Here is a 22561-nt window from a genome sequence, read left to right as displayed (position 1 = left end):
AGTACAGTCATTCAGAAAAAGGTGCTATTGCATTTCATTGCATGCAGCACTGCCTTGTTTTCCCTCCCGAATAGATATGAGAATGAAACTTACAGTAAGAATATATACATATACACAATCTTTTATTTGGTGATCATGCAAAATCAAATATTGAACAGCATGTTAGACTGCAGAGTGTTTCTCAATTCACTTGCATGATTCAAACACTAAACAGCCTTGAGTCTAAAGGAAAAAAAAAACAAGTCCATGTCAGTGCAAACATCTCATCCTCAAATGGTCTCCATTCCTGAAGAATCTGCACCTCAAAGAACCCTGAGATGTTGCATAAAACGAGACACACCCACACACATCAGAGTGCACCGCTGTCCTTACCACCACACACACACACACACACACACACATATATTAGCAGTGTTAATATATTATAGATAAACGCCTACAGTCCAGTGAATGTTGTATTGTTTGCATGCATGGCTTACACTGTGTACATTCTTCTTTATACTCATGGGACACAATTCAAATTCTGCACCACAGATCTCATCTGAGGAGGCTTAATTTCTCTCACTCTGTGTCTCTCTCTCACTCTCTCTCTCTCTCTCTCTCTCTCTCTCACTTTCTTTCATATCCCTCCCTACCTCCACCCTCAATCCCTCCCCCCTCCCACCCTGGGTGCTCTCCCTCCCTCCCTCCCTTTCCCTTCTGCCTCTTTGCTGTGGCCAAAGGACGGTTAAGGAGGCTGGAGTATGTGGATGGCTCTTCCAGCGCGAAAGAACCACTTGTCTTTGCCTCATGCCGTGGCAAGACAGACCACAGAGGTGAGAACGGGAGCATGTGGGCGTGCGTTTAGCATCTTTGTGCCTGTTGTTTTGCAGGTATTGATCAGTGGAGCTGAATGAGAATGGGGTATAGGTGAGAGACTGAATGATGTGAGATACAAGTGAAAGTGAGTGTGGGTTAATTACATCTAAAAGGCTTTGCTGAGTGTGTTTTTTTTCTGTCAGATGTATATAAGGACAGTGGTTCCTGTGTCATATTAATGGTATGGATGAGACTGGATTTGTTTTATCACAGTTTCTCTTGAGTCATCACCCTGACTTCTCTCTATATTGCTTACATAGTTGAGGTTAGATGAAAGCAATAATGGTGTAAATACGACATCTCTGCCAGCTTTCTCTCTGTTTCTGTCCAGAGGGCTACCCTTGGGCTAAACAGATTTTATGAGGCATCTTCTATCCTGGTTGCCAGGCACCTCTCAGCTTCCCGTTTCCAATGGCAACAGCTAGGTGGTTTGATGAATAGAACTGGACATTCGGTGTGTCCTCATGTTACTCCAGATTGGATCTCAGTGCTCCGCTGAGTAAATGCAAAGTTTTCCCTCCTCCTCCTCGCCGAAATACACATACTGCCCAAGCCTTCCGCAGATTCCCAAGCTGTGAAAAGAGTACCAACAAAGGCTACAATAAGGAAAGCTGTAACTGGGGCACCTTCCAAAACAAACAACAACAAAAAAAAAATGACCCAACCTGCCTCTCAGAATTGGCCCTTTTCCTCTCAAGATTTGACTTGTGTTTGGTGCACAATTTGGGTGACCATAAGAGTGATGTGATGCAGTATCTTTAAAGGCAGAGAGCGAGCCAGAATGAGAGATTCAGTGGAGGGAGTGTGAACTGAATGTGATGTCCAAACGAAAAGATGTTTGCGAGGAGGAGTGAGCTGTTCCTGTAATCCGTGATGTCCTGTCATCCTGTTTATATGCCTACTCAATATGCATGTTACTCAGCTGATAACAGTACATGGATGAGGTGTGAGAATCAAGGAATGTATTGCTTGGCTGGGTAAAGCGCAGAGACGTGAAAATTGTATAGTTGCTGATGTGAGCACGGACTGTAAAGGAGCAGGGGTTGGAGGTCAGAGCATTGGGGAGCCTTAAACAGTGATAAATGAATGCAGCACATGGCCTGTGTCACCCAGTCTCTCCAGGAGCAACAGTGGAGGCAGAGCTGAGGCACTCCTCTTTTCTGCTCCAGAGCCTACACCAAGCTCATTGAAATTCACAACCCGTCTCTTAACCGAGAGCACCTGGCAGGCGTGAGCATGGGCAAACTCACAACCTCACACAACCTCTCGCTGCTGCATCAACCGGGGACTGGAAAGCCACTGTCTGTGCATTCATAATCAGTGCAGCTGGGGCTGCGCTGACCTGTGGATGCATATATTTTTTGCAGTCCACTGCCAATGCTGCTGGGTGGGAAGCTCAAAAGCAAGCTGCGCTGAATCCGTAGCATCAGTTTGATGGTGGCTTCATTTGGCATGTGTTTTCATGCTTGTTAATCCCCGTGTCCTGAATGTGTGTATCTTCCAGACCTCCACGTGGAGCCACAGCCTGGCTCCTCCCTCTCTAACCAGGAACTAATGACCAGACTATGCTTCTTACTGGGAGAAACAACGCCTGGCACTGCTAGCTCTCCTATGGAGGACAGGAGGGAAAAGAAGGTAAGGCCGCATATTGATTAACTGGCCCCATACTCTCACGTCACAGAAAAAGGGGAATGGATGGTTTAAAACAAAAACAACCTTCAGATTGCTGCCACAGTCTTCTTTAAACATGTGAATACTGCTTATTAATGATCATTTGACCGCATTTTAAGCTGCTGCCATGCAGGAAACATTGTGTACTGTGTGTGCTTTGAGCACTCAAATCACCCTTGGAGAAATGGATCTTTATATATATATTTTGTATCATTATTAATTGCTTTGCCATGTGTCTACAGGGCTTTTATACTCAGTACCCGAGTAGTTTAACCTCTCCGTATGAAGAGTTAATGTCGCTCCATCTTTATGCCTTTGCATGGTTCAGCCATGGCCCATTTTTGCAGCCTCATTCCACTACCTGAGCTCCAGATTCAGTCAGTTTCACAGAGATAGCAAAGCTCATATGAGGAATGTGGGTTGTCCTGGCTAAGACAGATGAGGCTTTGGTATAAAGGGAATAACAGTGAGCTGTTTAAACTCTGCAGGCCTGTCTCCCTTCATTCTCTGTGTTGCAGAAATGTTGCATCAGTAATGAAGAGACCTGTAATGTATGTGATCGAATAAAAGTATAAGGATTATTCAAAAAAGAAAAGACTTCTTAAAAAAAATGCCAATTTAAAAAAAAATTGATTGACTTCATATATTTTTCATTTTTCACTCCCTTCACAGGTAAAAAGTTGAACATTTTTAATATATAGGCATGTATATGGACTTTTAAAGGTGTTTTTACAGACCAGTGGAAAGTTTCCTTTTAAGAGACAATGATAAAAACCTCATTGCATTAAAACCATAGATTAAAATGTATCTAACTTACAAACATCATGGAAAACATCACAGTATAAACAGCAGAGTTATGGAGATAGACCAACAGCCTTTTGACAACCTAAAGAAAAACATGATATTCATCGTATAATGTCATTTACTGCAGTGCTGCTATAGTGATATGCACTTTAATTATGTCTGTGTGTCTGTTTTCTTTTCTTTCTAAAGGTGAATTTAAGGGTTGAGGGCTGTCTGTTGATAGATGTGTTGATAGGTTTTTTTTAACCTGTCTCTTAGCTTTGTGGATTTTTTCACTATTAAATACTTACTTGCCATGCTATGGTTCCCATATTGGCAGAGCTGGGAAGTAATGAAGTACAAATACTTTGTTACTGTACTTAAGTAGAATTTTCAGGTGTCTGTACTTTACTTGAATATTTATTTTTTCTGTACTTTTTACTCCTTACATTTTCAAAACAGGCCCCTTACTTTAGGTTTAATCATCTAAGGGAAGATATTATTGAACGACACTGTGAGCTTTCAAACATTTAATGGGTTTGAGTGTAAATGAAGGGAACAATAACAGATAAGAAACAATCTTCTAGGTGTATCACTGGGGCTTATAGCACACAGAGATAAAAAAAAAAAGGCAAAACTGTATAATTTATGCAACACTTACAGTACGATACTCAGGAGTTAAAGTGTTCGAGTGGCTGTGGTGTTCATGGTCGGTGTTAGGCTGGGTCAAGGGCAACAGAGATAAATTTGAATTTAAGCTGCTTAGATTCATTCACTGGATTCCATCTTTATACAAACTGTATACAGCCTAGAATGAAGATGGTATAAACAGTATACTGTCAGTGCAGGGAACGGGAAAGAGCAGTAAACCTCAGAGCAGCAGCACAGGTCAGCTGATCAGTCTGTACACGAAGAAAATCTACTAGAGCTCACAATCGAACTGATTGTGAATTGTGATTCTTTTCCCCACTTTTTACCTTCTTACTTTGAATACATTTCAGAGCCTGTACTTTTTCACTATTACCCGAGTAAAGAAGTTGAATCAGTACTTCAACTTTTACCAGAGTATTTGTACTTCTACTTGAGTAAAGAATGTCTGTACTTTAGCCACCTCTGCACAATGGGCAAGTACGCGAGGCTCCACCTGGGTCTGAGTAACAAAAATTTCATCATCAGAGGGGAAATGGCCGGAAACAGACTTGAAAAACATCCTTGCCTGTTTCCAAATCTCTTCTGTTTTGCTTCGCTTTAAAGCTTTACATGTAGTTGCTATCCAGTGCGCTGTACAAAAGCAAGCCATCATGTGCTTTCATCACAGTAACACCAGTAACATCATTTAGACAGCCCAATGCTGTGTTCACCAATGTTGCGTTCACTGGATTTTCTGTACTTTTTGTCTTTGCTCTTTGTGGTACATCGCAATATGTGCATGGTAAATTTTAAATGTCTACATTGATTGATTTTAGTTTTGACAACAGCCAGCCGTCTTTAGAAAAAAATCTGGTAAATGACAGCAAGGATGAAAATAACTGGAATTATCTTTTCACTCCCCATCTGCATGCACACTCAAACATATTCACTCACAATTGCGCATAACGCTGCACAAGAACAGTGTCACACAGAGTGCTGCTACAAAGTTTGTAATTGGCACTGCTAATTTACTCCACATTCAACATGGAAGAATTTCACTTAAATGTGGTTAAATAACTTTCCACAGAGCCATTTTCTCCATCTTTATGCATGGCTTAACTTTTCTTTCTTTTTTTTTTTTTTTCCCAGTGTGATTCCTCTGCTCAGGGGGGGAGCCCCAGCTCCACTCTGACCTGCAGCACAGCCTCACCCTGCTCAGAGAGCCCCTCGTCCACCCTGAGCACCAGTGCTGGAGGCCAGTCTTTGCCCCAGCCTTTACCCTTACCTTCTCCCCACTGTGGCACTGGCACCAGCCCCAGCGGAACCCTCTCCAGCCCTGCATCCAGCTCTGCCCCTGGCCCTGCTTCTGGACTCATCACTGGGAGCAGCCCTGGTCCTCCATCTCAAAGCCCCACCTCAACATTGGAGAGCAAGGATAGTGGAATTATAGGTGAAAGCAGCTACTATGTGTCTCTACATTATATCTATTCATACTTCATGAGTTCAGATTGTGTTTTGTTTTTTTTTTTCACACATAGTGAAGCATGTCCAACACAGATGTCTAGTCGTACATCAACAGAAGTTAAAAAAGAGGGAACTAAACAAGCATCACTGACCTATTTATCATAATATGAAATCAGGGAAATGAAATATGACTCTTCCTTACTTTGCCACACCTTCCTACATGCTATTTGAAAGTTAGAGAGATGGAACATCACTATCTTTGTGAAATGTGCACCTCTACCCCACAGCTAGTTTCGCTGTTTGTGTCGCTTCAGCCTTCAGGCTTCAGCTCCCTCCTGTCAAAACTGGGACACTGCTGTCTTTGTTGCTTACGGGTCTGATTCTCCCAAAATAGGACACTTTTTTTCTCTTTAAATAGAGTTTGTATTTATAGTTGAATACAAAAAGGCAGAGGGCCCATCAAGTACAATAAAACTTTTGAGTGGATATCAGATTTTTCTTTTTAAAAAATGTTCATTTTATTGTTGATTGAGTAAATGTATATATATTTTTTGTTTTTAGGCATTTATAAGCATGTGGAAGTAAGAAGTTGCATGCCAGATGTTCTTTTTCTCTCTTTTTTTTTTTTTTGACTCTGTTAACCATATTTTTTGTCTTCACTGCTCAGCAACAATCACTAGTTCTTCTGAGAATGAGGAGCGCAGCGTCTCCAGTGAGGTTCTCACTAAGGACGAAGGCCCGGAGGGAAGCGGTGGCGTAATGGGCCATGCAAATGAGGACCGCCATCCCAGGCCAGCCAGGGACAATCTCACAGCCCAACCAGATGAGGCCTTACTTAGAACTGACATCATGGAGCCCAGAACTCCACCAGCACCGAAAAGGCCCCTCCCACAGCACCACTTACACAGCACTTCCTCTCTTGCGATGCCCCGTCCAAATTCAGTGGCAGGTACATTTCCTCTTCTTTGTGTTCCCCTGTTGCTCTGCGATTAAAGAAATGGATTAACTTTGAGAGATTTGGGATTGTGAACCTTTTGCATTGCTGATGGTTTGGTGATATTCATATCTCTCAGTTCTGTATGAAACTGGTGTAGCCGAGCTAAGCTAGTCAAAGGTCTGGAAACAGAAGGAAACAGTTGTCTAAAGGGAATACAGTCCGCCTAATTACCGCGTATTTCCTGGGGTCTTGCTGTCACCTCTAGGTTGCTCGTCAACCAACAGAGACTCCAGGAAGTTAATTTTCCCAGCCAAGAAATAGTCCCACCCCCCCAACCCCCCAAACACACACGTAAAAACCAAACATGCCATTTTTACACCTCCATTCTTGTACACATTAAACAAATGACTCATAATTACTGAGCTAGTGAGTGAGTTGTTAAAAGATGCCATTATACTGTAGATGAAGTGGGCTAATGAGAGTATGAATATGGCAGCTGTGACCCGAGTGATTAATTAATGGACTGATTAATATTGACTGAATAGCAATTGATTGTTAACTTGATATTCTCAAACTATTCGTGCAATGCAGTGAAAGCATAATTTAGAAAATGTCTGTGATGCAGAACTGAACTTCACTGCACTATGTGCTGGTGCTCTACTTACCACTGAGGCTGGATGCACACAGTGAGCAGTACCAGTTAAAAGTCCTGGGAGGCCTCCAGTTGTCATAAAAATACCCCCCTCCCTCTACAGTCACGATCTTTGCTAATGCATGAGGCTCTTTTTCTTCCTTTAGATGTCAGTTCATTTGTAGTGGGAGCAAAAGAAGAGATTCCCTAAGGAGTGGATTCACAGTAACGCCTGCCAGTTTCTTCTGTCAGCTGGTGCTTTCATTTAGGCACTCTTGATGAAATTCAGTATCAAGATGAAACAGGCTGCATGTAGCTGTTAGAATTTTACTTCATCTTCATGAGCAATTAGACATAGAGGAGTAGTGTAAATATGTATATGATGGTATACATCATAAGACAAGATCAAATTAAACTTAAAACTTGAAATTTAGGCATTTACAGTAGCATTAGTGTCAGGCTACCAGAAGACAAACTGCAGGCAGATGAGAATATAAAGAAATAAAATTTTATAAGCTTGTGCTCTGGTTAGATTCAGATTAAAACACAAAGGCTTTTCATTGAATGGCATTTTGTCATTCGGCAATATGTCATTTTTATGGTAATGTTCCTCGCAGCTTTATTCCTAACCATGATCACACAGTTGCTGCAGATGCACATCCACGATGCAAATCTCTTGTTCCACCACATCCCAAAGGTAGTCTACCAGATGGAGATCTGGTGACCGTGGAGGGCATTTGAGTTCAGGGAACTCATTGTCGTGTTCAAGAAACCAGTTTGAGATGATTTGAGCTTTGTGACATGGTGTGTTATCCTGCTGGAAGCAGCCATCAGAAGATGGGTACACTGTAGTCATAAAGGGATGGACATGGTCAGCAACAATTCTCAGGTAGGCTGTGGTGCTGAACAATTCTCAGTCGGTACTAAGGGGCACAAAGTGTGTCAAAAAGATATCCTCCTCGCAATTACATCACCACAAGCCTGAACTTTTGATGCATGGCGGATGGATCCTTGCTTTCATGTTTACACCATATTCTGACCCTGGCATCTGAATGTGGCAGCAGTCATTGAGACTCATCAGATCAGGCAATGTTTTTCCAATCTTCTGTTGTTCAATTGTGGTGAGCCCATGTGAATTGTACCCTCAGTTTCCTGTAACTGACTGGTCTGGCACACAGTAGCCGCTTTCCCACCAACAGGGTTCCAGAGCCGGTGCCTTTATTTGAACCATTATGCGGGTTTTCCACCGCGGAAGCACTCGGTGCTCGGCTGAAAAACGGGTTCATCTCTAGCTGGTCTCGAACCAAGAACACGTGACGAAAGCGGCAGAAGGGCGTGACTCTGCCATCTCAACATCAAGTTTTCTACCATATTACATGTGTATTACATGAGAAAAGCGAAGCGATTTTCACGGCTGTGAATTAGGTTGGGCTCTAAGGCTGAACTTGCGGCTTTGTATCAGTTCATATCACAGATAAAAGGACACAAAGTGTGTACTTGTCGTCTTACTCTAATCGCTGTCTGTGTTTACCTCTGTGCCGCACACAGATGCTGCAGTAGTTTGGTTTGGACCATAAAACGTATTTGCAGCACAAGAAAGGGGAGCGTGTTCTTCCACGTTTGTGCGTTTTGGCTTCTGTGTCCAGACGAGGACCCGCCCCCACTCATACGTAAAGGAGCAGTTCACAGAAACGCGGGCCTATTCTTAAGCGTTTCGCCCGTTCATTGAAACCAGCACCAGGACTGGCACGAGCACCGGCTCCTCAGCGGTGGCAAAGTAGCAAGTGTGATCTTCTGCTGCTGTAGCCTATCTGCTTCCAGGTTGTTGTGCATTCAGAGATGCTCTTCTGTGTACTTTAAGGAAGGAGTGGTTATTTTGCCTTCCTATCAGCTTGAAGGCCATTCTTCTCTGACCTCTGGCATCAACAGGACATTTTTGTGCACAGAGTACCAACATTGTAAACCATTACAAACCCTAGAGATGGCTGTGTGGGAAACATCCTGGTAAATCAGCAGTTTCTGAAATACTCCAACCAACAATAATGCCACATTTAGAGGCGCTTAATTCACCTTTCTCCCCCATTCTTATTTATTCTTTATTTAAACTTAAGCAGGTCATCTTGACCATATTCATATGACTACACGCACTGAGTTCCAGCCATGTGACTAGCTAATTGGATATTTACCTAAAGAAGCAGTTGAACAGGTGTACTTAACAAAGTGGCCAGTGAGTGTATAGATTAGAAATAGCATAATAATTAACAAAGTTACCAGTGTTGTTCCATATTCATAAATGCATGCAGCTCTCTTTCACTTCATAGAACTCTCTCAGATGGATCTTGCTGCCTTATGATGCTGAAAGTCCATCAAGTCAGAGGAAAGAATCCTCATTTTGACAACTGATTATAAATCTGTCCTCACTGCAATAAAGGCTTTACAGTAAAGGTTTTATTTTAATTATGTAACATCTATTCTGTGACAGATTTGAAATTGTAGAGAACTTTGTGTGTGTGTGTGTGTGTGTGTGTGTGTGTGTGTGTGTGTGTGTGTGTGTGAGAGAGAGAGAGAGAGAGAGAGAGAGAGAGAGAGAGAGAGAGAGAGAGAGAAATCACATTTGTGATTTTTAGAGAGTCTCAGTGTGCACCCCTGGCAACTGAGCACATGTGAACTGTGTGCTTTATACTGTCTGAGGTTTATGGACCATGTTAGTACTGAAATGTGGAAAAATTTAATGCTCAGACTTTGTCCTGTGTGCAGCCATAAAGGAGCAGCCCTGGGGCTTGCTCTATAGTTTGATTACTTCCTTTAGATCGTGGCATGATGTGTTGCTTTTTGAGATCTTTTAACCTACTTTTTCTGTTTGAGTGATTTCTTGATTCAGCAGATCTGGCTCGGGTGTTGCTAGTAAAACTGAACTCAGCTTTCCAAAAAATGTGGTTAATCACATGATTTAACAAGAGGCGCCAATTACTTTTTCACATAATGCCTGTTAGGTTTGGATAGCTTTTTTTCTCTTAATTAATGAAGTCATCATTTAAAAACTGCATTTTATATTATTTTTGCTAATATTTAAATGTGATTGATGATCTGAAACATGTAAGTGTGACAAATATATAATTTTTTCAGAAACTACAATGTAAATGTTGCTAGGTCTTACCTAAGAAGATTGCTTCTGTGATTCATGGAAAAATGACCAGGATGCTCATTCAGACCTGATGGTGTCAAGTTAATGGATAGTAGTATGGATTGTGTATATGGAATATGTAGTCTATCTATTAGTGTATGTAAAACAGAAACATTTATTAGCAGCAGAGCATCAAGAGCAAAGAAATGAGAAGAATATGTAGATTACAGTCTGTGTGTATTTAATATACTGTGTGTAATAAGAGTTGTTCCAGTGCAGATGTTAATGTTTTATTGTGCAATTAGTCCAGACATAATTTAAACTCTAAGACAGAGCTAAACTTCAGCACCATTCTGTCTCCGTTTGTATTAATGTGATCATGAAGAAAATGTGCAGAATGGATGGATGAAGTAGCTTCTCGCAGGGGTGCCTAAAGCTTTTTATTTCTAAAGTTATACACTGAGTATCTTGTATGAATTAGCTGCATCAACTATCTGTACTTTCAGTATTTTTTTTTTTCTGGGGTGGGGGGGGGTATCTGTCTCTGCTTACTACAGTCTGCTCTTACAAATATGGTCTAAGATGCTTCAGTGGCAGCGTATTAATGTTCTTTATTATTTGATACGTCAGTGCCACTGGGCTTTAAGGAGACTGGAGCATCCTGGTTATGATAACAGAACAGTACAGGACGTTTTCTGAAGTGGTGGGGCCAAATAAAGCTGGAGGGATACTAGGAGAGTACATCCTGTGCTGAGGCGCGTGCCTTAGTTTGTAGTTTTTTTTTTTTTTTTTTTAGAGCGTGATCCAGATTCCCACATTAAAGACTTCTTCCTTTGCCAGTGCCCCACCTCTCTGCTGAGGTTTCTAATATGCAGCCTGGTAGTTTTTGCGTAATGTTGCAGTGAGCAGGCAGTTAGCTTTGCTTGGCCGAAAGACTGGAAACAAAAAGAAACAGCTTGCGTGGCTCTTTCAGTACAGCACTGTGGTTCGTGCTTGGGGGCTGATCGTTTTCAGCATCTTACTAAGCCACGTCCCCTTTGACTGTGCATTATAACTGGAATTGGGACGGCCTGTAGAGATTAATAAGACTCAGACTGCTAAGTAACATGAGTGTTTGACTGGGCTGCTTACAATGTGACTCCAGATCATTATTATCTTGCCCACCGATCGGTGGAGAGGTAATAAAAGTAATAAAGGTGGAGAGGTTTGTCTGTATGTCCATTAGCAGGATAACTCAGTGAAAATTTCTGGAGTATTTGGGTGTGGTACAAGGAACAATTGATGTTGACACTGTTGATCCAGATTGCCATCTAGATCCATGAAGTTTTAAAAGGATTCTTTACCATTGTGAGATGGGGACAGCATTCAGACAATATAAAAATTTTCATGTATCGTGATGCAGTTTGGTACTCAGTTATAAACAATTCCTGTTCTATTTGAAATAAAAAAACTCACAATAATGCAAAGTGAACCACAAACCCTACACAAAAATCACACACACATACAACGCCTATCTTGGCAAATGTTTTTTTTTTTTCTTCTCTTTTTTTCAGTTACTGTTTTTGAGGATGCTGTCAGGGTACATAAATGGAATAAAATATATCCAGACTATATATCTGCCATTATCTTTCATGTGGATCTCTTTTTGTAAAAAATAAAAATATAAAATAATATATTACAGTTTTTAAAAGCCAATAAAATCAATTTCTAGTCTTTATGATCTAGTAGTTTATGATGGAGTAAGTCAGCATTGGGTGGTATCTGTTGCAGCGTAATATCAGCACTAAACTAATTCCATACATCCAGTCATAGTCCAGTGCTAACAGAATCTGCATTGCCAGTTTGCTCTTGTATTGTGCGTTACATAATGGTCCTCACCAAGAAATAGTTGAGCACATGACCCACCATAAAACAGATTTAGTTTTTTGTTTGTTTGTTTTTACATTTACATTTCTTAAATAGATTATGTGTTGTAATGGCATCCAGCACACGTCTTCTCTTCTTGTTCAGAATAATCTTCTTGCTGGGCCGCGAGGGTCCACAAATTGAATTCAAACATCATTCTCTGCCTCTGAAACAATCTTTCCATAATTATGAGTATTTCATGAATTCATTTTGAGAATGCCCTCACAGATTTTGGATATAACATTAACAGAAACCTACTCTTTCTAATAAGGTTAATTTGGTGTTGGTACATGGTGTCATTACCTGAGTAAAATCACACTGAAATTGGATGAAAATGTGTTATTTTTCCAGTATTCAGGCTTTATTATGTGTGAATCGATTTACCTGATTTGGACTCTTATTATGTTGCTTGTATACAAGAAGCTGTAAATATATCACCCTACCTGCAAAACTGTGGCTTCTAAAGGCCTCCAAATCTGCTGTCAGAGATCAGACATCCAAATATTTCAAGCATCCATCATTCTATGTTAACTTGAGCTCGAGAGTCCATATTCACAGAGCCATAGTACTAAAGATTTACCCTAAAAGATTTGAAGGACCTAGCTCAAGTAGTTTTCCAGATAATGGAATTTTTAAAAATGGCCTCTCAAAAATTTATGCCAGAAAAATGTCTAAAACCACTACTACCTCCAGCTCTCGAAATACTTTTTTTTTTTTTAATAGAAAACCAATGCAGATTTCCTAGAGTCATTTGTCCACACCACACACCTGAGTACATCATGCAAGTCACGAAAGGTGGCAAACAAATGATCATTTGCATATCAGTCTTTAGTTTGTCATGTCCTTTGGATAAATTACATCAAGAATTTGTGACTTTATAATTGGTTGACTTGCTTAGTAATAGACAAAAAAAATGTGAAACCTGGCATGGTACACTCTATTGCTTAAAGTATGCGCTCGTCTGCCTTCACACACATATGAACTTGAGTGACATCTCATTCTTAATCCATAGGGTTTAATATGATGTAGGCCCACCCTTTGCAGGTATAACTTCAACTCTTCTGGGAATGCTTTCCACAAGGTTTAGGAGTGTGTTTCTGGGAATTTTTGACCATTCTTCCAGAAGCACTTTTTTGAGGTCAGACACTGATGTTGGATGAGAAGGCCTAGCTTGCAGTCTCTGCTTTAATTAATCCCAAAGGTGTTCTGTCAAGTGGAGGTCAGGACCAGTCACGTTCTTCCACACTAAACTCGTGCATCCATGTCTTTATGGACCTGCTTTGTGCACCTGTGTGCAGTCATGTTGGAACATGAAAGGGCCATCCCCAAACTGTTCCCACTAAGTTGGGAGCATGAAATTGTCCAAAATGTCCTGGTATGCTGAAGCATTAAGAGTTCCTTTGACTGGAACTAAGGGGTCAAGTCCAACTCCTGAAAACAACCCCACACCATAATCCCCCCTCCACCAAACTTTACACTTGACACAGTGCAGTCAGAAATGTACTGTTCCCCTGGCAACCGCCAAACTCAGACTTGTCCATCGGACTGCCAGATGGAGAAGTGTGATTCGTCACTCCAGAGAACACGTCTCCACTGCTCTAGAGTCCAGTGGCGGCGTGCTTTACACCACTGCATGTGACGCTTTGCATTGTGCTCTGTAATGTAAGGCTTGAATGCAGCTGAACAGCTGATCAGCCACAGAAACCCATTCCATGAAGCTCTCTACACACTGTTCTTGAGCTAATCTGAAGACGACATGAAGTTTGGAGGTCTGTAGTGATTGATCCTTCAGAAAGCTGGCAACCTCTGTGCACTATGTGTCTCAGCATCTGGCAACCCCGCTCTGTGATTCTACACAGCCTACTAATTTGTGGCTGAGTTGCTGTCATTCCCAATCACTTCCACGTTGTTATTATACCACTAACAGTTGACTGGAATATTTATTAGTGAGGAAATTTCCCAACTGGACTTGTTGCACAGGTGGCATCCTATCACGATAGCACTCTGGAATTCACTGAGCTCCAGAGAGCGACCCATTCTTTCACAAATGTTTGGTTTTATACACCTGTGGACTTGGAAGTGATTGGAACACCTGAATTCAATTATTTGGGTTGGTGAGTGAATACTTTTGGTAATATAGTTTATTTCATGCACGGATACATTTTACTTTCTGCCAGAAAGCACTCAAGGATATTTCTGTACGTATGATGAAAGCTTTAGGGTTTGAAAATGCTCTTAAATGTGCTCTAATGAACTGCTCGTGATTAAATTGTGTAAATAACGCCATCAGGGATACTGGAGGCCTGTGCTGCAGACTTGACCTTTAAAGTGATGAAGGATCAACGGGGGCTATGGGGTAATCAGCTACAGTGTCATCAGCAGGGAACATGAAGATGGTCAGTGAGTGTGGGATAGGTTGATCATAAGCTGTCGTAGTGTTTCTGTGTCAAACTGGCTGAAAACACATTTTAACTCTTTAACTGTGTCCCCTCAGCCATTTGGCCTGGCTGTCTTTAGCCAGCAATCTTTCTCATCCCACTCCCACACCTCCTTCACACTGTTTTGCTGCAGACTGTTCTCCATCCTCTCACTGTGGATGTTCTTTCAATCCTCAGTTTTCACCACTCGTGTTCCTGCTCGATGTTTACAGTCATTTCGTGCACGTCCTTTTTCCTGAAAGCTCTCTCATACCTTCTGCAATACTTCATGCCGTAGCGTTTCACAGTACATTAATGGCTCATCCCCACTCTGCTTTCTTTTATCCTAATTGCAGTGTTCACACTGTGATAAATTTGTCTTGAGCCAGGAAGCCCATCATTGTTTACTAGGTAGTCCACAGAGCAGGTTATATGGGCTTTTGACAAGCCTGTAAATTATAGTATTAACAGGCCTCAGTAGCTTTCACCCACACTCGCTCACTCAGCTGCTGCAGGCTGATGGACACATGTAGGGATAGTGGATGTGTCAGAATGTGATCTGATCAGCCAAGTGTGAGCTGTAGTTCACTGCGTCTTTCTCACTGTTCCACATAAAGGAGAGCAAGTGATGGAGCAGAAGTACATGATGCAGTAATGCAAAATGTTAAGAGAACACAAATACATTTCACGTTGTGTGGCTCACATCTGACTGGTAATTTGTTGTGCTGAAGGATTCTCTGCAGCCAGTATCTTCAGGTTGTGATATAACTGCTGCTTTAAAGCCTGTGAGCCCTTAACACTGCAGATATGTGCTGATATGCTTTCTCACATGCTCTGAGATTACCAGTGATTTCATTTAATGTCATTACATGATTATAGGAAATCACTTTCTTGTCCACTGCCTAATTTATTGGTCTATCTACAGTGTGCAACGTGACTTGAGCCTTTTTTTCCCATCCCTCTCCAAAGGGATTAGAGACAGCAGTAATGCCAGATTTTCAGATTTTACAGAGGATTTTTAAAAAAAATATTTACCAATAACAAAGAGCAATGAAATGAATGACATGAACCCGTCTGCTACTCATTGAAAATAAACTCTTAAAATAACAATGGATTCATTTCCCATGCCATGCAGTTTTCAGTAGTAAAAAATATGCTATTTATTCCTCTAAAACAAAGATTTAGAGCCATCTCTCCAAACAGACAATCCAATAACATAAATAGGAGCAAAAGTAAACCTTGCATAAAAACAAAGTCAGTACAAGCCAAGCGGTCCCAATAAGCACGAGCACTTACGGCCGCAGTGGGTATAATCTAGTTGATTTCCTGTCTGGATTTATAAACCACTTGGATTAGATTCCCTGATGTTAAAAAAGGGAATATAGAACTAGGAACAGCTCAAGATTAGACTAGAACAGATTCTTCACTTTTCTCTTGCCAGCTGCTCCAAAGACAGACACGCAGTTAACCAAAAAACATTACCAGGCTTCACTCTACGTGCTCTATTAGAGGATTTTTTTTTGTTGCATATTAAGCAACATTTAGTCAATTAGTCAGAAATGTGTAATTAATTATTATTCTTTTTTGCCTCTTAAAGTACAAGATATTTTCAAGTATGTGAAGCACTTACTTGTCTATATGTAGTCTGAAAGTAAAATTATTCACAGGGACAGGACAAATAACTAATAACTAGTTACTTCTAAGACCATGTGTTTTGAGAGCTGACAGTGATTTTTTTATCCATCCATCCATCCTCTTCCACTTATCCTGTTCAGGGTTGCTGGGGTTTATTTTTTTTAAATTGCATAAGATGAATCATTGCTATGGTCCTACCTAACTCGAAGGATGCAGGGGTCTGGCAAAGTCCAAGTAATACAGATTTCATTTTCAGAAGGTGTATGTGAATCTCTGTGCTGACGTCCATGCAAACGCTGCACTGTGAGGGCACAAACTGTGCACGCTTCTCTCAAACTTCCTCCAAGTGGACTAGAAAGTAGAATAATCGGGTCAACTCAAAGTCCCTGATGTCCACAGATGTCTACGTGTGCGTCCGCAAGTAGTACCAGTCAAAAGTGTGCAATTTAGCTTTGGTCCATTTCTATTGTGTAGAAGAGTGTTTTGTTTGTTTGTTTTTTGATGTCTGTTTTTCAGTGTTGGGAGTGGCTGGAAGCCATAAAAATTCCTAGTGTCACTGAACACATGGCCAAATAAAAGAGCTGTGATCTTGAAGCTAAAATACTCTTGGGTCCAGTACAGTTTATTTTTTATTTTTTAGTTGTTTGTGTGTTGACGGGTTTTCTGCTCTACTGGTCTGAAACGTGTAGAGATGTTTGCAAAAATGTCAAGAATTGTTCTCTCCTCAAATCTATAAGAAACAGCAGAGCTGCTAAATTAACTGGGTTGTGACTTACAATCCAGTTAATTTAGCAGCTCTCTAATAAAATTTGCTGCACTGATAAACTGACAACAAGAGGTACCACTCATTAAAGGACTGTTGTGTCAGACATTACAATGCACTAGGTCTTTTATTTCTCTTGTTTTTCTGTTAATACGGATTGCGGTGTATGACAGATAGACTAGTTTTGTGGAAGACTAAATTTAAGAAACTGCAAAGTACACAAAGCACTACTTTCTTACTTTTCACAGTACAATAAAGATTAAGTTTTTTGAAAAATGCAGATACCGCACTGACCTGTAAATTCAGTGGTGTGAGTGGGTGGATGGATAGGTGAATGTGGGAGTAAAGAACTATCTTTTTCTTATTTGGCCTTCGGCACAACACGTTCTCGATTGTATGTGTCATGTTGGCTTTTATGTAGCTTATTTGGTCATTAGAGGAATGCGTGTAATCTTGTTATTGACAGCTGATACATTTTTGCATTACAGCCGGCGACGTGTTTCCACTGATTATCACAAATTTGGTGTCCTGACGCGTGAGACACTATGAAACATTTGGTCATTTCAGACTCATGTCAGCTTGATATTACAGGATGCGAGAGGAGCTGTTTTCTTTTCTTCTCTCTTATCTCCTCAAGGTCACTGAGCACGTATCATTAACAGCAAAAAGTGTTTATATTTCATGTCTCCATGGATACAGTAATTGAATAGAGTTTCTGCAGTATGCATGTGAATTTTCCTGCATTTCTCTCCCTCTCTGTCGCTGAATTCACTCCCCTCCCATTCTCTCTTTCCAGCAACAAGCTCCACTCGACTAGAGGACTTGAGTTATCTGGACCATCAAAGGGCTACTGGGCACAGGGGCTCAGTCCGCAAACACAACACAGCTGGACGCACAAGTGATGACTCCAAAGGTATTTTGTGAGCAAAAACATCTGTGTGCAACTTGTATCCATTACAGACTGCCACTACATACCAGTGGGTTGTGGTATTTTGTCAGCTTTTGGAACCAGAAGTGACCATATTTAGACAAGAGGGTGGGTGGAGTCCCGCGGTAGTGTTAACTAGTTTGATTAACGAGGTACTTCTGTAGACTGCGTCATGTGCAAAGAAGTATTAATTAATAGTAAATAACATGAATTTCACTCACCAAAACTCAAGAAACCTCTTTGGGTGTGTTTAGTGTATTTAACCACCAGTAGTTCATATTATTTGTCAGATAATTGCCTTAATAATTCTCCAAAATGGGATCCAACACCACAAACACAGTGAAGGTGTGTTTGTGTCTTGAACAGTAGCTCTCCAGGTTTTCTGAAGTCCTTTCAAAGTTTTTCTTTGGACTTTGGCTCATTTTCAGTCCAGTCATTGTAACTGACCATTTTCAGAGGAATGTCTTTTTTTTGACCTATGAATCATTTAAGCATAAAAAAGGCACCTAACTCAAGGGATGAACCGGTGTTGTGTCTGTACGTAAAAGGCAGCTTAGCAAAGAATCCATTTTAAATTATATCTTTAGGCACTTTGTTACCAGCAGCCTGTCACAAAAACACATAATTTGTTTCAATTTCTTGAGCTGAATCTCTGAAAATTGAAAACAATAACACAGTTTGACAGGCATAAAATAGTACTTTTGTGTCAACCAGGTGATTCACAAAGAGTTACCAGCTGAAAACTTAGCATATCTCAGCACGGTGTAAAGTGTGTTATTAAAGAAAACAATTGAAGAAACTGAAAATGTTGAGGACAAAAGAAGAAAAACCTAAAAAAAACAAAACAAAACTAACTATAGCAGATATACAGTATCTGAAAGTCATGTCATTATGAAATAGGAAAAAATCTAGCAAAGACCCGACACAGGACCTGAGAGTTCACTGTTCACTGAAGCCTCATCAGAAATGGTCTCAGTGGAAGAATGGCTGTCAAGAAACCATTTGAAGGGAAACTGGGAGAAAAGGTGAGGTATGCCAAATTACACAAGAACTGGACTGAAAATTAATGGTAACAGGTCCAATGGAGCGATGAATCCAGACTTGGAATTTTTGGTTGATATCATTGTCAGCATGTACAGAGGTGTTCGGGACAGAGGTACAACAATGAGTGTCTACAGCCATCTGTAAAACACGGTGGAGGCTGTGTCATGGTTTGGGGCCGCATTTCAGACAGTGGTGTTGGAGATCTTGTCAAAATTGATGGAATTATGAATGCAGGAAAGTACCATCAGATTTTGATCCGCTATCCAGTACCATCAAGAAAGCATCTGATTGGCAACAGATTCATTTTTCAGTATGACAGTGACCCTGAACACACTGCAGTAAAAGCATATCTGGATAGAAGAACACACACTGAAACACTATCAGTCATGGATTGGCCTCCACAGAGCCTGGACCTCAACATTACTGAGGAAGTGTGGGATCATCATGACTGAGAACAGAACAAAAGGCAGCCAACATCCAAAGAAGAGCTTTGAATGTCCTCAGGAAACCTGGAGAACTATTCCTGAAGACTACTTAAAGAAATAACAAGAAAGCTGCCTCAGAGTTCAGACTGTGTTGACAAATAAATGTGGTCATTAACAAATATGGACTTTCAATCTCACTCCGTTTTTGTCTTATATACTGCATTTCCATATACATTTGCACATGTTCCAATAAATCAGTACTTTCCTATTTTCCTACTAAAATATAGAGAAATGAGATGTGGCTCAAGACTTTCCTCTCTCTCTCTCTTTCCCTCTGTCCAGGGAGATTGGTACCATTCAAACAAGCTGACATCATGCTAAAACCACTTCTGTTCGAAGTCCCCGGCATCACCACAGAGACACCTTTTGTTGGCCGGGATTGGCTGTTCACACGTCTGGAGGAGGTCCTTAGAAAAACACGCAGCTGTGAGGGACGCGGTGCTGTCATTGTGGGTAACGCAGGATCTGGCAAGACCGCTGTCATCTGGAGGCTGGTGACGCTCAGTTGTCATGGCATGCGTACGTCACAGGGAGGTCCCAGCTTCCCTCACAGCCCCGGCTCCTCCCCTAAATGTAAGAGTCCTTTTTTTATATTCAGAGCACTGTCATTTGTTTCTGTGTGCATCTCCAAGCATTGGCATAATTCATACAGTCTCCAGTACACTGTAGTAAAGTCAGATTTTTTTTTATTAAGAAATTTAAGGAAACATCACTTTTTCAGAGGGAGTTGGTAACTAGGTCAAACACTCTGCTTTCAAGTTCTCCCCTGAGGTTTCCCTGCTGATTGCAGTTGTGTAAGGGGAGTGAGGTTGTTGTTTTCTTCTTTTCATGAGTGGCACTGCTCTTTTATCTAAGGGAAAAAAAAAAAAGAGGATTTGCACATAAATGTGTATTACATACTGTGACATGCTGGTGATTTTTGTTTTTGAATAAAATATGTCACTCCTGGCGATATAAGAATGTCCATATATACACATTTTCTGCCTGATTTCAGGCTTTTCCAGTTGTACAAGAAGAAGTATTGTTAAGTTTACAGGCCGAGGGTACTGTAGTAAAGCAGTGTAGCATTCATTTTTCAGCACCACTGCATTATTTATCCACATCTGCATTGTATGTTTTCATTTAAATTTAACTTTAAGAGAGCGTTACTTAGCATGAGGTCGGAGGAACACATTCAGTTTCCAGTCTTGCGCTAATTAATTGCAGTAGCTTAACTGTGTTTCTTTATGGACTCTGTTCTTATTCCCTGAGAGTTTATCCAGTGAGTGTAAATGACAGCTTTGCGTTTGTTGTTGTTGTTGCTTTGTGCGGTGTGCAGGTGGGGATAGGCAGGGAAAAGCAGCCTCCAAGCAGCCGGCCGATTCCCAACCCAACCAGAACGCTGTTTCAGGCACAAGCGATAGTACAGCACAAAGGAAGGAGGCTGTCAGATCCCTGGCTGCCAAGGTAACACACACACACACACACACACGCATGCACGCACGCACGCACGCACACACTCTTGTTAGTACTTCTGTCCTTGTGAAGATCTTCAGTTACAAATTTCCCCTCATAGTCCATATCTCTAGCATAAAAACCATAACTCCACACTAAAGAAATGTGCATTTGTGTTCTCTAGGGGGGGTCAGATAACAAGATCAACACCGCTGTCAAACAGTGTCCAACCATTTATTAGCTGAAGCATAAGAGAAACGCCTAGCGTGACTGTCCCCAAAACTACCAGCACCTCTACTTCTTGCTATCACTCATAATATATTTCTTGTACCTTTAATCCATATGAAAATGTACATGACAGTTCATTCCTTTAGAGGGTTTATGTGCTGGCCTGTTCAGTACAAAGCCCCACGGCAGACTGGCAACCAACCCAGGGTGTCATAGGGCGACTATGACAGCTGGGACAGGTTCCAGCCTCCCCACTACCCTGAATTGCATAAGTGGAAGAAAATGGGATGAATGGATGGCTTTTCGGTGTTAAATTGTGATTTTTAGGCTTTATTTTTTTTTTCCATAAAATTAAACAAATGAGCTCAAATGTGTCATATTTAACAAACAGATATGAGATTTTTCACCTACCTGCAAGAATACAGGCTTACAAAATAGTTAAATTAACACTTGGAGCATCAAAAATACAGGCTTTATGCCATTCTCCAAATATTAACTTAAGCCTAATTTTAATGTTGGGATGCCCTATAGTTTACCTGGTTAAAAATGCATCACTTTACTGCATGTCTATACAGTAAAGGCAAAAAGCCAAAAAGAATGATTAATTTTAAAGCAAATCTCATCCACCACACAAGTGCTGGCCAAAACAGTCCAAACTTTAGGACTAAAATAAACTAAAATAGAAAAAAAATGGCCCTGGCAATGATCAAAGATTACATACACACATAACAGAAAAACACACTCATTTTATAGTTATTTATCCTGTTGCTGAGCAGACTGCTGTGACTCACCTTCTGGAGGAAATTACATTTACATTATAGGAATGCCTTCAGATATATGTATTCTTTTGTCGTGGCACTTTTGATAGCCCTTTTTTTTTTCTTGCACATCTCTCACTAGATTTGTAAGTATGGTAATATAATGCAACATCTCAAACAGTCCTACAGGGAGCTATGACTGTAACAGCCCTTCCTAAAGAGATGGAAGAGGGATCTGTTCAAAACAATAAACACACGGCAGCATTGTTCCTTTTTTTAAAGAGCTTTGAAGCTACACATTTATGACACAAAATTTTAATGTCAGATTGTTCCTCTCTGTTTTTGAACACATGCAGAACATGCTGCTGACTGCATCACATAGATGACATGGAAGCTTCTAAATTTACTAACTTGGCCTCAATAAGAGTTTCCATGGGAACTAGTCAGACTACTTGTGATGGTGAAGATGTTTGCTCAAAAGTAAAATCATTGATAGCATTATATGTGAACCAGTGATAGCCTAGACTTGCACCTTAAAAGCAAGGAGTACACATATTTATCTTCCAGCAAAGCAATAACCATATATCTCCTGTTTTTAAAAATCACCTTTTTTAATAGTGATAAAATGAATACATCAAATTTTGTTTACTGTATTTATTGTGTTTTAGAGAAACTGTTATGACTCAGTCACCTTTAGGATTTCTGAATACATTTTTGTGGATTTACATATTTTTTTTATTGTAATCCTCCTTTTTTATCTTATGTATTAATAGTTTTAGATCCCTTACTTCTGCAGATAGACTATATTGCCATAAGTATTCACTCATCTGCCTTCTCAAACATATAAATTTGAGTGACATCCCATT

The 22561-nt window shown here is 40.6% G+C and overlaps 1 protein-coding gene across 1 annotated transcript in view; it reads left to right on the top strand.

Annotated features, from left to right (window-relative positions):
* Positions 1–720: 720 nt before the first annotated feature.
* The window catches only part of LOC115800824 (protein TANC1-like), a 49773-nt gene continuing 27932 nt past the window's right edge, over positions 721–22561 (top strand). Inside the window, exons 1-7 of the mRNA XM_030758374.1 lie at positions 721–815; positions 2363–2493; positions 5092–5392; positions 6074–6355; positions 17615–17731; positions 19558–19848; positions 20594–20721. Coding sequence (XP_030614234.1) covers positions 2413–2493; positions 5092–5392; positions 6074–6355; positions 17615–17731; positions 19558–19848; positions 20594–20721 — 1200 coding nt within the window. The 5' untranslated portion in view covers positions 721–815; positions 2363–2412. The remainder of the gene's footprint in view (positions 816–2362; positions 2494–5091; positions 5393–6073; positions 6356–17614; positions 17732–19557; positions 19849–20593; positions 20722–22561) is intronic.

Source organism: Archocentrus centrarchus, chromosome 3, assembly GCF_007364275.1.
Source record: "Archocentrus centrarchus isolate MPI-CPG fArcCen1 chromosome 3, fArcCen1, whole genome shotgun sequence".
Lineage (NCBI taxonomy): Eukaryota > Metazoa > Chordata > Actinopteri > Cichliformes > Cichlidae > Archocentrus > Archocentrus centrarchus.
This window is presented reverse-complemented; position numbering and strand designations above follow the sequence as displayed.